The 16,205-nt window shown below is 46.7% G+C and overlaps 1 protein-coding gene across 2 annotated transcripts in view; it reads right to left on the minus strand.

The window, feature by feature from the left end:
* Nucleotides 1-16,205, minus strand: part of NAV2 (neuron navigator 2) — a 373,160-nt gene that overhangs the window by 249,547 nt on the left and 107,408 nt on the right. For both annotated transcript variants that reach the window (XM_029956497.1, XM_029956496.1), the window contains exon 2: nt 3,366-3,483. In XM_029956497.1, coding sequence (XP_029812357.1) covers nt 3,366-3,483 — 118 coding nt within the window. The remainder of the gene's footprint in view (nt 1-3,365; nt 3,484-16,205) is intronic.

Genomic DNA, 16,205 nt, shown 5'->3' on the forward strand with positions numbered 1-16,205 from the left:
TCCTGGTCAGAAAATGCTGCTTCCCTCCCTCACCAGGCGATCTGAGTCACAAGATACTCAAAGATTAAAGCTCTGAGCTGGCTGATAATCTGGAAGTCACGCAGGGACTCCTACGTGTAGCTACCTTTTCAGCTCCTCCCTTTCTGGGTCTCTGTTTTCTACACACAAAGCACAGCGTGTAGGCCCAGCACAGTTCAGGGCACAGACAGAGGTGCTAATATCTGCCTTACTTATAGAGTCTCCAGCGGGTGTGAGCCTCTCTTGGAAGGGTGAGGGAAAGCAACTTGGTGGCCTCAGATGCAGCTGGGCGTTGGGACTAACTAGAGGCCCTGAAATCAGCCCACTGTCTAGGGAGGTTCATGTCATCTGAATAGATTCTGGGAAGCCTCCTCCTGAGCAAGGACAAAGACTGTGCTGGCATACATTTCTGTAGCACCATACTTCATAAATTGATGACACACATGCTACCGCTCCTCTTTCTGAGCCCATGACAGACATAATGAACCTACCACGCACACTCTAGCACGGATACCAAGGCCTCATCATCCTTGTGCTCATACCCTTCTAGGCAATGGCTGCCAAGTGCTATCCAAGAACACCTGTTTCCAGACATTCTTCATGTTTGATACCTACCTTGCATTTCCTAAGACAGCTACAGAAATCAGGCCATGCCTATTTTAAAGATACAGAAATAGAGACAGAACAGGCAAAGGGCTCTGAGAGCCCATGTTTGGGAGCAATGAAGCTGGGATGAGAGCAAGGCCTCTTGGCTTCACTCTTTCCCCTTTAGCTCTTGCTCCCAGTGCTGGAAGCAGGGAAGGTCCTGGTGGAAATCCTGCTCAGCCCCAAGATTTGGCCATAGTTGTGCTGCTAATGTGCCTAATATGACACTGTTGATGTGGAGATCAAAACTCTGTTGAAGTGCAAGTCCTCTCATCTGCGAGGACCTCACTAAGCAGAGGCTGCTCTTTCTTCCAAAGTTACAGGCCTTGCACATTTGTCTCTTTATTCCTAGCCTGGAGCACAATGCTGGCACACAGTCGGGACTCTGTAAATGGTTACTAACATGAAGTGAAGGGAGGCGGATTCTTGCATGGGGTCCCGTGTCTCTAGATTGAGGGGATAGAATACAGTAGGACAAAGAGCACAAGCTTTAGAAGCAAACTAACCCCAGTTAGACTCCCCTTGCAGACTAATTGGGTAATATTGAGCTACTGAGCCTCAGTGAGCCTCAGTTTTTGCAGGTGGAAAATGGGGTGAATCTCACCTACTTTGTAGTGATGTTGAGGAAATGGAAAGAAATTGGTCAAAGACTAGCATGAGTGATGAGGAGTGGGAGGAAAAGAAATAGGTTCAGTTCAAGATGGCCACATAGGAAGAGGGAAGGGGGAGGGGATGGAAGAGGCAAAATGGTTGAAGGGGAGTGAAGATACAGGCCTCCAGTTACAGAATAAATAAGTCACAGGGAGAAAAGACACAGCGTAGGGAACACAGTCAGTAACATTGTAATGGTCTTATATGAGGACAGACTGTAGCTACACCTGTGGTGAGCATAACATAATGTATAGAGTTGAGCCACCATGTAGTTTCACACCTGGAACTAACGTAACATTGGGTGTCAACAATACTCCGAAAAGCTTGTGGGAAAAAGAAGAGTGGGAGGAGGAAGCGATGAAAAGGAAGAAGTGTAGCAGACTTCCACCTGACCCCCAACTATCCTCCCACTTAACTTCAAGTCCTTGTACAATCCCCTCGCATCGAGTGTGACAGGACCTGGGGTTTGCTTCTAACCAAAAAATATGGCAAAGGACGTAGGATGTTACTCCCACCGTCATATTACGTTGTAGATGACAAATTGCTAGACAGCTTGCTCTAGAAACTTTCTCCCTTGCTGGCATTGAAAAAAATGAATCAAAGCAACCACACTGGGGGGCGCCTGGGTGGCTCAGTTGGTTAAGCATCCATCGGCTCGAATCATGATCTTATGGTTTGTGAGTTCAAGCCTCATATCGGGCTCTCTGCTGTCAGCACAGAGCCCATTTCAAATCCTCTGCCTCCCTGTCTCTTTGCCACTACACTAGCACTCATGTTCTCTCTCAAAAATAAATAAAAACATTAGGAAAAAAAAAAAGCAACCACACTGGGAGATCCACATGGCAAAAAGCGAGAGGAGTTTCTAAGAGCTAAGATCTCCAGCCAACAGTAAGAAAACAGGACTTACGTACCATAACTGTAAGGAAGTGAATTCTGCCAACACTTAGCGAACCTGGTCCCCTCCCCACTCAAGCTTTCGCATGAGGACCCAGCCCGGGCCAACATCTAGACTGCAGCCTTGCCGAGGGACTGGCTAAGCCGTGCTTGGACTTCTGACACCAAGAAACCATGAGAGGATACATACGTGCTAGGTGTGTGGCCAGGTGATACACAGCAAGAGGCAGCTAACACAGGGAGGGAAGAGAGAAAGAGAAGGGGAACCAGCTCAAGCTCGTCTTAAGAAATCCATCTTAGGACAGCAGGGACACGTGTATCTGAGTGGCAACGGTTCTCCAGAAGCCAGCTTGCCTGTGTTTTCAGGTACAATCTCCACGGATGTGAGCAGGGCTACAACTATAAAAGGCTACTTTCCTCACACTTGAAAGATAAGCAACTTTTTCACAACAACTCGTGCCCAAGGGGCCGGGGCTTCTGTCCTGTGCCTTTTCCCTGGGCATGAGGCAGCCACGGAAGCTGCCAGCGACAAACAGTCAGCCTAATGTCATTTAATTGACCTCCTGCCTCCTGAGTCTGAGCTCTCAAGCAGGGATCCGGGGGGCACTTCCCTTAAGCCTTAAAGCTCAGGGCAGAGCTGTGCCCAGCCCGTGCCCTCCTGCCTTTGCAAGGAGAGCCTGCTCTTCTGAGCACATGGCCCCAGCTCCCTTCCCCCAGTATTAAAACCAGAACCAACCCTCTGCAAAGTCCAATCCTTTGATTTCTCAGACCCAATCAGAGTTGGCAGGACTAAACTAGCCCAGTAGTGCATTTTTTGTTTTTGGTAAATATTTCCAAAATAATTAATAAAAAAATACCATCAGAGCGGGGGAAGGGAGAGACAGGAAGATTGGGAGCAAGAAAGGGACAGAGAGCCCTCCCCCAAACCACCAGCACTCTTCCCTCCAGCCCTTCTTAGAGCGTCAAGGGGGTCCTCTTATTGAAAAAAGTAAGCTAGTACCCACGATCCCCAAGCACAAAACAGAATCAAATAAACTATCAGCACACATGGCAGAGACACTGTATGCTTCTGAGATTGTGGTGTGCCACGGCCCTTGCCCAGCCCTTCTGGGTCTCCACTGTAAGTCCTCAACCCCCAATGTAAAACCCGCTCTTACCCACAACCTGGATAATCTGAGCCAGGAGGACGCCGTCTGTCACATCTTGCTGGAGGTCCTTGATGAGACGTTTGTGGCCCGACTTGGCTAAATAATGATTGGCCCAGTCTGTGTAGATCTGCAAAAAAAAAAAAAACACCCAAACAGGCAACTTTAGGAACCTGCTCAGATCCTGTCCCGAGTCAGAGGCAGCTGCTGGGGCCCGCGCAGCGCCACCGTCCCGCCAGCACACTGTCCTGGGCCAGCCAGTGCCATTAACATGCAGAGCCTTGTGCTGAGGGGCCATTCAGCTACCCAGAGCTGGGCTTTTGCCTATTGAGAAATCTGCCGTCAAGACGCAGGGAAAAGCTAAAGAAAGCTTCAAAGCATGCAATGGCCTGAATGGGACGGGGACACAGAACTCAACCAGTCTGCTCCAGACGCCTTTGAGAGGCAGTGGCTCTAAATGCAAGAGAAGCCTCCCCCACCCCGCCGCCATCACCCCCACCCCTTCCCATCTTTTTCTCTTTATTGAGAAAACGTATGGGGAGGTTACCACCCAACAGGCATCTTTTAATGGGCCATTTCAGGGTAAGGAGGGCTATTGAGTTAGCCGAGCTCTCAGGAGCCCGGGTCCCTTGTAAAGAAGCCAAGTACACAAACACAGAGCCCTTCAATTACTCGTGTGTGAGTGGCGTTATTTACGGCCTCACAATCGCTTCAAATGTAATCGGTTTAATTTAAAAGCCCAGCATCATTTTCACTGTTGGGATTCCGTGACTAATAAGAATTTTAAAAACCCAGCAAATTTTAACATATTTAAACACAGCATTGGTGTACACAGCATCTTGAAAGGCAGAGAGGCTGGGTCACCCATGGGATCAAGAAAGCAGACCCCCCTCGGGGACATACAGACCTATTCCCCTCTGTCACAGAACTGTCACTACAAGAGAATGTCTTTTTCCAGAACAGGACGAGAAAACTCACCTGAAAACGTTCTCCCTAACTGAAGAAAAGCCGACAAACAAAATTAGAAATCTCGTCAGTTTTGAGTGCTAGGTTCCACGGATTTGTGAGCCTCTGGAGGGGCGCGCAGGCCCTATAGATCGGCTCCCTTTCTTCTCCCCACAGGGATAGGAACAAATGACTGCTCAAGGAGAATATTCTACCCACCTGGTCCATATATTAGTAGCAACAAGTTCACATACTGACTCATGATGTCTCCACCTAAATGAAGGTGATCATTGTATCTCCAACAGGCCTGCTCAGAGGTCAGGTGTGTGACTTCCAGAGCAGGGAGAGCCCTCCTCTCCCCCTGGCTCTCCTCCACTCTGTTCTTCCAATGGGCCCAGGGTAATCTCACACAATGGGGCACTGCCCCTTGAGGCTCCTAAAATGGGGACAGCAAGCCAGGCCTGGACTCACAAAGTAGGACCCGTGAGGGAGCCAGCACCTCTGGCCATTACAGCTGGGATGGCAGGAGCCTCATCCTAAGATGGAGGAAGGTAGACCAGCACTTTCTACTTCAGCAAGAGAAGAGAACAGACACCCCCTGGGTACTCCTACCCTCAACCTCAGAGCTTGGTCTTCCACTGCAGAGACCCACAAGCTGAAGAGGTACACTGCAGATTCTATTTCACACTTCATTCCAAGGTATCTAATCCTTAAATCTATGTTACTTTCCTTCCTTAGGATTCCCAAGTTGTCAGAGAGCAAAAGTCTAATAAAGCAAGATCATTTTCTATTTTGTAAGCACTGAGAAAGTGAAAGAAATGGGGCGCCATCTTGGTCATTTTACAGCCAGTCTTAAATGCCAAGGATTATTACATGGTTAAGAGGGAGAGAAAAAACATTTAAAGGAAAAGAAACAGACCTGAGTTCAAGTCCCAGTCCTGGAAGTTCCATGGGGTAGGGATTCGGATTGCTTTTGTTCAGTGACACATCCAAGGAGCCTACAGCATTAGCACATTAGTTCTCAATATGTGTCTGTGGACGAATGGATGAAGGACCTCAGTCAAGCTCTTTAACCTCACTGAGGCTAGTTTTTCTTAGCTGTGAAATGGGATCAACACCATCCACTTGTCAGTTACTATGAGGACTGAGTGATAAACATTTCTTTTTTTTTTTTTTAAAGGGCCTATAGACAGTAGGAGCTTAATAAATGACATATAGTGACTACTACATACTAGGCATTGGTATTTGCACATATTAATTCATTTAAGTCTCATTCTAGGAGGTGGATACTATTCTTGTTTCTATTCTTTTCCCCCATAGAAATTTGAAATGTAGAGAGGTAAACTAACTTGTCCGAGGTGACAACTGGCAGAGCTGGGATCTGAACCCAGGCTGATAGGCTCTGGAATCCCTTCGACATGGAGGATGCTGCTTCTTTGAATAGAAATACAAATGTTATTCAAATCTCTTACCTCCTCCTTGACACTCTCCTATGGACTCTAGGCTCACTTCCCTAATCAATTGTGTTCTCACTGAGAGAATTTAACAATAAATAAACAAAACCGCAAACCCTAGTTCTAGCCCTCCCTGTCTGAATGTCCTGGGGCAAGTTACTCAACTTGTCTGAGCTTCAGTTTATTCAGCTGTAAGATGGGCACAAGAAGGACTACCGCAGAAAGCAGTCATGAAGACTTAGAGTTGTACCATATGGAATCCCCTGGCATGACTCAAAGGTTCAGGAACTGGAGGAGATGGAGTGGGATGGTCAAGAGGGGAGCTTTGCAATCAACACACTTGCTTTAAATCCCAGCTGCCATGATGCCAATTACCTCTGCGCCTTTTGGCCTGGTGTCCTTGATTATAAGATGGGGTTAATACGACCTACATCATCAGGCTATCAGGAGGGTGAATTGAGCTCATTTATAGATAAAGGACATAGAATCTGCCAAATGCTAAGTATTCAGTAAGTAAAGTATTTAGTAAAGTTCTGTAAGTGGCTACCAGCATTATGATAAGGGGCCGAACAAAACAAGCCCATCCTCTACCCTGAACCTCCAGGACACAGATGACTCAGGGACTCATTCTCCTTCTCCCTCACAAGGTAGAGTTTCAGGAGTCAAGCATCTGGAATCACAAACTATGATGGACTAAAAGAAAAGCAGGTCAGAGACTGGCCAGGCTGGTTCATAGAGCCGAGCTCCCTTCACTCAAGCCCTACAGGGATCCTACAAGCTATGTCCAAGGGACTGTGAAAACATCCCAAAGCTTAATGCCATATGCCCCAAGATCATCAGCTGAGGGAAGAAGGAGTCATGGATAAGGACACTGCTGAATGGGCGGTGATGCTGGTAAGTCTTGCTCATTCTCTTCCTAGAAGTTAAAGGGACTTTAAAATAAATCTATTCTCTAAAACCAGTCTTTGGTGTGTCCACACAATCCAGCAAGAAACCAATGTTAAGCCAACTTCTTTTCACAAGTATACATGGACACACACACACACACACACACACACACACACACATACACACCTTGGAGCCATGGTGAGGCTATGAGGGTATCTGGCATACCAAGGAGAACTTCTATAGTGGTCAGAAGTGGCTCCGCCAAAGAAGTGAGCTTCTCTCCCCAAAAACTGTTTAAAAGAAGAGCTCATTGTTCAACTTTAGCCTACCACACACCACTGCAACTTTGTCTTCCCAGAGCACAGCTCTCAACCTACCACCTGCTCAAAAAAATCATCAACAGCTCCCCACTTCCCACTGAATTGAAGTCTGGCTTTTCCCACTGCTATTCAAGGCAGTGTGATCCACCCACTCTTCGCCGGCTCGTGTTCAACACCTAGTGGGGGAGGCAGTGAATGTGGAAGTTAGAGGATGGGGTTTTGGAAATGACCAAATAGAGTTGGCCTTTAGCCTCGGGGAACATGAATTTCTATTAGCCTTTCTCTATCTCAGTTTTACCCTCCATAAAATGGGGATTATATCTAATGTATTATAAAACAGCTGGCAAACTGTGACCCAGGCCAAACCCAGCTGACCATCTGTTTCTTGTAAACAAAGCTCTACTGGAACACGGCCACACTCACTTGTCATCCTTGGCTGCTTTCATGCCACAGTGGCACAGTTGAGTAGTTGTGACAGAGAACTTTTGGCCCATAAAGCTTTAAATATTTACTACCCAGCTCTTTAAAGCAAAGATTTGCCAGTGTTACAGGGACTGAATGAGAGAACATGTCTACCATACCCAGTGCTCAGTAGTAATGGTAACTATCACCTTCAGAAAAACATGACCTCACAATTCCCCATCTCTGAATTCATGCCATCCCATCTGCCTGAGTACCTCCACCAGGGCTCAAGGCTCAATTTCTAGGTCAGTACCTCCAACAGGGCTCAAGGCTCAATTTCTAGGTCAGTCCCTCCATGAAGTCACTTGGGATTTCCCGAATGCATCCTGAGCTGCACATGATGCAGAGATTGTAGACAACATATACATTAGCACCATCTTCCCACCTTCACCACCAGATGTGGGCAGAGACCATGTCCCACCCATCTTTGCAGCTCAGTAGTGCTTCCCAAGGCGGGGGCACACACCAGGGGTCTGTACGTGGTTGCTGGGTTGAGCAGAACAGAGAGAAAGGTGGCAAATCTCTGAGAAACTGATTATACTTGAGATAAATAATAATGTTGGTCCTCAATGAATCCTCAAACCAGGATTTCACATCTCTTTATTGATTCAAACAGTAAGGGACAGAGAAAATAAATCACTCCGTGGCTCAAGCTCATTAATCAGGACCCATGCAATAAGAGTCATTAATTATCTGGAGTTTCCCCTCCCCTCCTTTCTCCCCAGTTCTCAAATTTTTTAAAAAGTCACAAGAAAACACCTAGATTAATTGTAAGATTCATTTTTAAGGGGCATGCTAAGCATGGACGTAATTCAGCCCCATCTCCCTCATTGCTCTTTCAGTAGCACATGCATGGAATACCGTTCTTTCACGGGGCACCCACAGAAAATAAACTCACAATATCCTTAATTATCAGACTCCATCAGCTTTGACAACTCACGAAAATGCCGCAGTGTGTGTTTCAAAGGTTTGAAGCAAAAACTAAAGCATGTAGAGCTTCCTGTCCAAGCCTCAGGTTCCCAGAATCAGTTGCTCCAGAGCCTTCCCGTCCCCACCCACCTAGAGACGTGGGGCTACGGATGCTTCTACCCAGTTCTCTGAACTTCCAGGGGCAATGGGTAAGAAAGAACCTCAAAGTAGGAAAGAGCACAACCATCATTCCCAACTCCAACTCCAAATCAGATCATTGTAGAGCAAGGCTCCAAAAGAACTCTGTACTGGTATCTGAGGAGCCTTTCCCATTCAGAGTCCTCTGTCTCACTGTCTGCCCCTTTCCCCACCCCCTCCTGACAGGAGAATCAGTACTCCAGAAGCACCCAGCGAGGGAGAGAAGCTGCTGTCAGGCTGGAAGAGATAAAAGGGGGAAAGCAGGCAATGACAGCTGAGGAGTGAATTCGTTTTGATTCACTTATTACCCCTGACAGAATTTCAAGGAGTGTGTCATTTGTTTGCTTATAGGCAATCATTTCATATCCACATCGTTCCGTGTCACAGGGGTGGAAATCAAAGTGGGAAAATTTTGACAGATCAGTTGAAGTCAAAAACCTGATTATTAGTTGTAACAAGAAAACTGAGAATAATTGCACTGCATTCCATCAGTGGGGATAACGTTGCTAAATTTATACTGCAATTAGCCCTCAATGAGGGGCGGGGGTAGAACTCTACAAAACCCAAGAACGATTCCACAGAGGAACTGCACTGGAGGTCGGTGCCATTACAATGCAGCTAGAAATCCAGACCAATGTGCCGGACAGCCTGACAGATCCAGAAGGCAGCGGACAGCAGTAGGAGGCTATTCCAGGAGAAAGAGAATAAAACCAATCTTTTGGAAGGAAGTGACAAGGTGGAGAATTAAAGGAAGCCAGTCATGTACTATCAGAGGTGGTTTCCAGTCAATCAGTTGCAACAAAAATGCCACTGTTTGGCCTCAAGTCAGCGGAGGTCTGGCTCCAGACTTTGGCCACATCATCAACCCAATATTTCCACGACTAGGTTAGTTCTGATGGCTCTGAAGTATAAGAACGGTACTGCAACAACATCCAGGGTGCTCACCTAATGCCTGAATACCACAAATAACTATTTATTACTAACAGCTTTAACTAAATCAAAATGTACCATCTGTTACCAAGGGCAAAGCTGGAAACACATTCACTGCTGCACCTCCAGCATCTAGCAAGGAGCACGGCACCTACCCCACAGGTGCAGCCATATGTCCACACGACCTATAACCGTATGAGATGGGAGAGGGGCCTCCAAGTGCTGCTGGCCTTTCTCCCCAACCCCCCCTCTCAATATAGACCCCTGCCTTGTTTAAAACCACTGCCTCGAGGGGTGTGCCTGGGTGGCTCACTCGGTTAAGCACCCAATTCTGGATTTCAGCTCAGGTCATGATCTCATGGTTTGTGGGTTTGAGCCCCGTGTCAGGCTCCATTCTGACAGCATGGAGCCTGCTAGGGATTCTGTCTCTCTCTCTCTCTCTCTCTCTCTCTCTCTCTCTCTCTCTCTCTCTCTCCCTCCTTCCCTCCCTCCCTCCCTCCCTCCCTCCCTCTATCTCTACCCCTCCCCAGCCCAGGCTCACGTGATCTCTAAATAAGTAAAATTTTAAAATAAATAAAACCACTGCCTCAAAACACACACTCAGGTAAAACGGTGTCCCTACACACCAGAGAAAGGTGGCACACACAGAAGTCAATCTTTTAAGAAGTCAAGATCACACAGCACAGGAGGGGCCAGGCCGGAACAGTGGTCCCACTCCTTAGTTTCTCAGGGGAAGAACCCAGTTCTGTTCAGTGTTCTCAGAGCTCACTACATGCCCACCCTGAAGGGCAGTGACTCTCCTTCCATCCCCATCTTGGCCATCTGAAGCATTACTCAGGTCATTTGTGGTTTTTCCATCAACCACAGTCATCACAAGGGCAGGGTGTCCACAGTCTCAGGACCTGGCACAGACCAAGGCTGCGATCTGACTCTTACCAGCTGGGTGGCCTTGGTGAGTCACACCCCCACTGAGCATCTGTGTCCCTCACTTGTGTGGCAGTGACATACAGATTTGCTTTATGGACTAAAAGAGAGCATGTATATAAGTGGTTAACACAGTGTCTGGCACATAGGACTAAATAAGTGGGTTATTAATGTTCAAATTAATAAACTCTCGACTAAGTTAGGGGAAATAAATCATTCTAGATTGCTCAGAGTTTATACTTCTGAGGGCCCTACATATTTGGAAATCTTTCCCAAATGGATTATCATGACCCCTGCTTCTTAAATTAACCTAATTTTACTCTTTCTCGGTGCTCCACAGACATTACCATAAATAACAGTGTTTTGATGCATACACAGATGCCCTTGGAGCCTGCTGAGTTCTCCTTAAAAGATCCCATTGGGTATAAAGTTAATATTCAGGCAAGAACTTTGAAGAGACTTCTCCAGCAATGAAGATACGAAAGTAGAAGGATTCTGTGGCGTACCTTTGAGCCGCTCCAAGGTTCAACAGGGAAGGCTTTGGGTCAGTCTCTAGCCAGAGAAGAGAGCTAGAAAGTTGGGCTCCAGGAGCCCTGAGTGAGACACTGACTGGGTTCTACATCCCCTACCTGAGCACCTGCAGAATAGTGCTGCCAGCTCAACTCTCAACCTACAGTTTCTAACCTGCACTTGTTTATACCAAGCAATATACGTCCTTCTCTGGAGCTGGAAGGTAGGAGCACTGGGAGGGAGGATCCTCCCTGCTGGATTTCATTGCTCAGGATTTCCATCTTGCTCCACATCCTGGCACCATCCTTCCTCCCACTTGACTCTGAATATCAAGTCAACAAACACTACTTAGAGCCACATGTCTGAGCGCCTACCTGTGTTGGGTTCCGCTCTTGCTGGGCTCTTGTGTAGGACAGTAACTTCCATTGGCCAAATGTCTACAATGAACTGAGTAAAAGAATGCCTTTTAGAGTCAGACCACTCGAGTTCCAACCATGCCTCAACCACTTCCTGGCAGCGTTAGCCTGGGCAATTCACTTCGACAATCCAAGCCCAAGGTTCCTCATTTGTAAAATGGGTCAACCACCTTTTCAGTTTATTCTGAGATTGAAAGGAGATCATTTAACAATGCCTGACACCTAGTAGGTATGTTAGCTCTGATTATAATTGCCATGAAGATGATGACCTACAAGGTGAACGCTCTGCAAGCAATGGAATCCTTTAACGCCCTGCTCACTTGTGAGGAAGATAGTATTTGCCCTATTCCACAGATGAGAAAGTTGAGGCTCCTAGCTGAAATGATTCTCCCAAGATCACACACAATGTATGCAGGGCTTAAAAGCAGTGACTCTGGCTGTTGGAAACATTCCACTGCTACTGAGCACCCTCCCCCACCCCCATCCCCCCAGATCACAATCCACAGAGGGTCAACTGTCATGGCAGTGTGGGAAAAGCAACAAGGGAATAAGGCTTATTGCATAATAGCCACAGTGTCACCCTCTCCTGCCCCTGGGAACAGAGCTGGCCGCCTGTCACTCAGGACTAACAGATCTAAGAGGGGAACAGACACTTTCCCACGTCATCAAAGCACAAAGCCAACATGATTTTCTAGCAGCGTCACTATAGGAAAAATTGAAATGCCAATACAACATGGGTTACCACGATAGGGCTGTCTCTGAATCGGGAAATCCTCAGAGCAAGGTGCCCCAGCTCTTCCGGCCTGAAGTAGGGGCAAGGCTGGCCTGGGACCCTGTGCGGTAGATCCAAGGGCCATGCCTGGAAACAGCCCCACAGCCACACAATGGTGGCACTGTCTGTCAGGAGCACCGACAAGCCACAGCTGGGTGTGCACAGCAGCTTCAGAGGTTTTGAAACAGTCTTTCAAAAAATAAATAAACCAGGCTGGTGAGCTCTCCGGGATGAGCACATAGGTTCCTGCTCATCCCACACCACAGAGTAATGCCTGGGATCCCCTCTCTTGCCACCCTGTCATCCTGGAACAGGAGATGTGCTGTACCATACCTCGCAGGACACACAGTACTTCCCCCTCCATTTCCCCACTTGATCACAACCACCGGTTGCGAGGGGTGTGTGCTTCGGGTGAGGGCCTACTGTGTGTCATGTGATTTACACCTGTGATCTCATCCACACGCTCTCCCCATGGGAGTGCCAGCCCCCAGAGGACAGGAATTCCTAGCTGTTGTACTCATTGCATTTTCCCCAAACATCTAGTAGAATGCCTAGCATGTAGTAGGTGCTCACTAAATACCTGTTGAATATATGAATGATCACCTCCATATTATATACTGGAAAACAGAAACTCTAAAAGGTTAAGACATGTGCCCAGGGTCACACAGACAATAAAAGGGGATGCCTCACTTGACCCCAAAAGCCTCACCCCATAGCCACCATCGCTCACAACAGCAAAATCTGTATCCAAGTCTCCCTTGGGCCTGCCTAGGAAGCCAAATGAGGCCACGCAAGGATCAAGACTGGAATGGTTACTGGATGCTTCAGAACAAAATCGGGTCCCCCTCTGCAGGGCTGCCTCTCCCCCACTCCAAGCTTAGGCACGGGACTGGAACTACCTTCAACCACGAGGTCTGGTGGCTCCAGGAGACACAAATGTCCCAGCCCACTTGAAATGTCCTGAGTATTTTCTCTCCCTTCCTATGTTCATTAGTCACTCACTAATTATACAATGTTCTCCTTCCCAGGGCTTCTTCTGTGACTGGGATGGAAATCAGGCCCTTCTCAGAGGCTGGGGCAGCCACTGCACACACTTTTTGGACAGCAAGCATCTCACACCCCTACAAGAACTTGTCACAGATGTCCGGCAGGGCAGCCACACTTGAGCTGATGACCCCCCGAGCGAGGATTCAGGCCTCTCTCCAGTCTGGTCATCAATGTGCCTTTTATGTATTAGCCTCCATCTGGCCCTCCGAAAACCCACAGTCCCTTCATCTGCAGGCCGCAGGTAAAGGAGATCCCAGCAGCCGTGCGTCCTGGCCACTCCGTCCAGCCCAAAGGCCTCAGCTCACCTGAGAGGCACAGCTCCCCCAGGACTCTGGGCCGCACCGGGCCCAGCCAAGACTCTGGAGTCCTGCGTGACCTCTCAAGCCTGTTTCCTCTTTGCAGGATTGCTGAATTGATAGTGAGTGGATAGCACACCTCAAGAATCCTGCATGTGTTTGGACACAGGGCTTTTTCACCATGGGCAAACCACCCCTCTCTGTGGGCCTCAGCTTCCAGTTCTGGAAAATGGACTCTTCATCTGTTACCTATTAGGAGGAGTACTGTGTTCATCATGAGAACTGAAATGTTTCCAACATGCTTAGCATGATGCCCGGCACATAGGTCGTACCTTCGAATGTCCGTTTCCTTTCCTGCTCGTCTCCATGTCCCCAGCTGCAAATCGCTCTGGTCCACCACTCACAGCACAGGCCTGTGCCATTCTGACCCTCAGTCACTGCTGGAGGGGTGGGTTTGTCCTCCCTCTACCCCTCAACTCAGCAGGACATTCCTTTTTCCCAGAAGCCAAGCCTGACTGCCAGGCTTCTCTCCCGTTTTCTGAAATCCTGGGATCCTGACGCTTTAAACACCCTGTGTGCTGGCTCCGCAAACCGTACGCTCTTGGCCACACAGTCTTCGCTGCTTGCAGTGCCATCACTGCCCCACTGCCCGGCAGATGTCTATTCAGTCTCCTGAATCCCGGGCCAAGACTCAAGCCCTGTAAAGCCATCCCCAGCCCACTTTCTCGCTCCCAACAGAGTTACTGGTTCCTTCTTCTTGGATCCAAAAGCACTACGTACAAGCTTTTTTATCCTGGCTGTTGCATCTATTCACCTTTCTTCAGTCAGGAGCTTCCCCAGAATAGAGAACAAGTTTTATACATCTTTGAACCATGAGTGCAATGGCTGACTCACTGCAGGGGCTTAATAAACAAGCACACACTGACTTACGGGAGGGCAAATGGATGGCCGAAGGGAAGCAAAATGAATGAACAGACTGGTTAATGTTCAGATGGGTGGACATATGGGTGGGTGGGTGCAAGAAAAGATAGGTGAATGATTAAATGGGGAGATGAGTAGACAGATGGATAGATGGAAGGGATGTGTAAATCTGTTCCTTTTCACTGCCCAGATTATAAAGTCTATGAAATCATGATGGTGTTTCATGTATCTTTTAGACCAGTCATAGCATAAGGCCTAGAACAGGCACTGGTAGGTAATGTTTTGCTGAGACAATTTCCAGGAGCATAGCAGCACTTGACAGCAGGCATTTAAAAGTATTTTACAAGATACACACATACACACACAAAACATACAATGGTCCATTAGAGTAGGCTCGTACTGGCTCAGGAGAGTTGATATATAAATTTTACAAACCTTTGTGAGCTGGTTGTTAAAAATAGTCATTATTTATAATGGCCCAAATTTCTCAGAAAGAGAAATTAGGAAAATACCATTTACAATTGCATCAAAAAGAATAAAATACTTAGGAATACATTTAACCACCAAGGTGAAAAGACATGTGCATTGAAAACTGTAAGACATTAATAGAATTGAAAAAGACACAAATGGAAAGATATTCCATGTTCATGGATTAGAAAAACAGTTAAAATGGTCATACTACCAAAGCAATATATACATTCAATGCAATTGCTGTTAAAATTCCAATGACATTTTACAGAAAGAGAACAATCCTAAAGTTTGTATGGAACCACAAGAGACTCTGAATAGCCAAAGTAATCTTGAGAAATAAGAACAAAACTGACGGCATCACACGGTCTGATTTCAAACTATATGACAAAGCTAGAGTAATCAGAACAGTTTTTTATTGGCATAAAAACAGATATTTGACACCATATGCAATAAGAATGAAACTGGACCACTGTCAGGCTTTATACAAAAAGTACCTCAAAATGGATTAAAGTCTTGAACGTAAGACCTGAAATCATAAAAGTCCTAGAAAAAAGGAAAAAAAAGACACTGGAGGTAAGCTCCTTGCTATAGGTCTTGGCAATGATTCATTGAATCTGACAGAAGCAAAGGCAACAAAAGGAAAAACAAACAAATGCAGACTCATAGATACAGAGAACAGACTGGTGGTTGCCAGAGGTGAGCGGGTAAATAGCTGAAGGAGAATCAAGAAATACAAACCTCCCCTGAAGTAAGTCATAGAGTCAATGTACAGCATGAGGAATACGATCAGTAATATCGTACTAACTTTGCATGGTGTAGGGTAACTAGTCTTCCTGCAGTGATCATATTGCAGTATATACAAATACTGAATTGCTGTGTGTGCACCTGAAACTAATATTGTACGTGAATTACACCTCAATAATTAACAATAAACCAGTGGGACTCTATGAAACTAAAAGGCTTTTGCACAACAAAGAGAATCATCAACAAAGTAAGGCAACCTACTGAAGGGGAGAAATTTACAATTTACTTACAAATCACATATCTCCTAAGGGGCTAATATCCAAAATCTATTAAGAACTCTTAAAATCCGGTAACAAAAAACTGAATCTGACTAAAAACTAGAAAGATCAGAACATTTTTTGGAAAATGACAGACAGGTGGCCAAAAGATGTTTATCATTAACCATCAGGGGAATGCAAATCAAAACCACAATTAGAGATCACCTCACACCTATTAGAAGAGCTTTTATCAAAGCACAAAACATAAGTATTGGCGAGGAAGTGGAGAAAAGGATGCTCTCCCTACCGCTGGGAATGTCAAGTGGTGCAGCCACTATAGAAAGCAGTATGGAGGTTCCTCCAAAAAGTAAGAATAAAAATGCCTTAT

Source organism: Suricata suricatta, chromosome 11, assembly GCF_006229205.1.
Source record: "Suricata suricatta isolate VVHF042 chromosome 11, meerkat_22Aug2017_6uvM2_HiC, whole genome shotgun sequence".
Lineage (NCBI taxonomy): Eukaryota > Metazoa > Chordata > Mammalia > Carnivora > Herpestidae > Suricata > Suricata suricatta.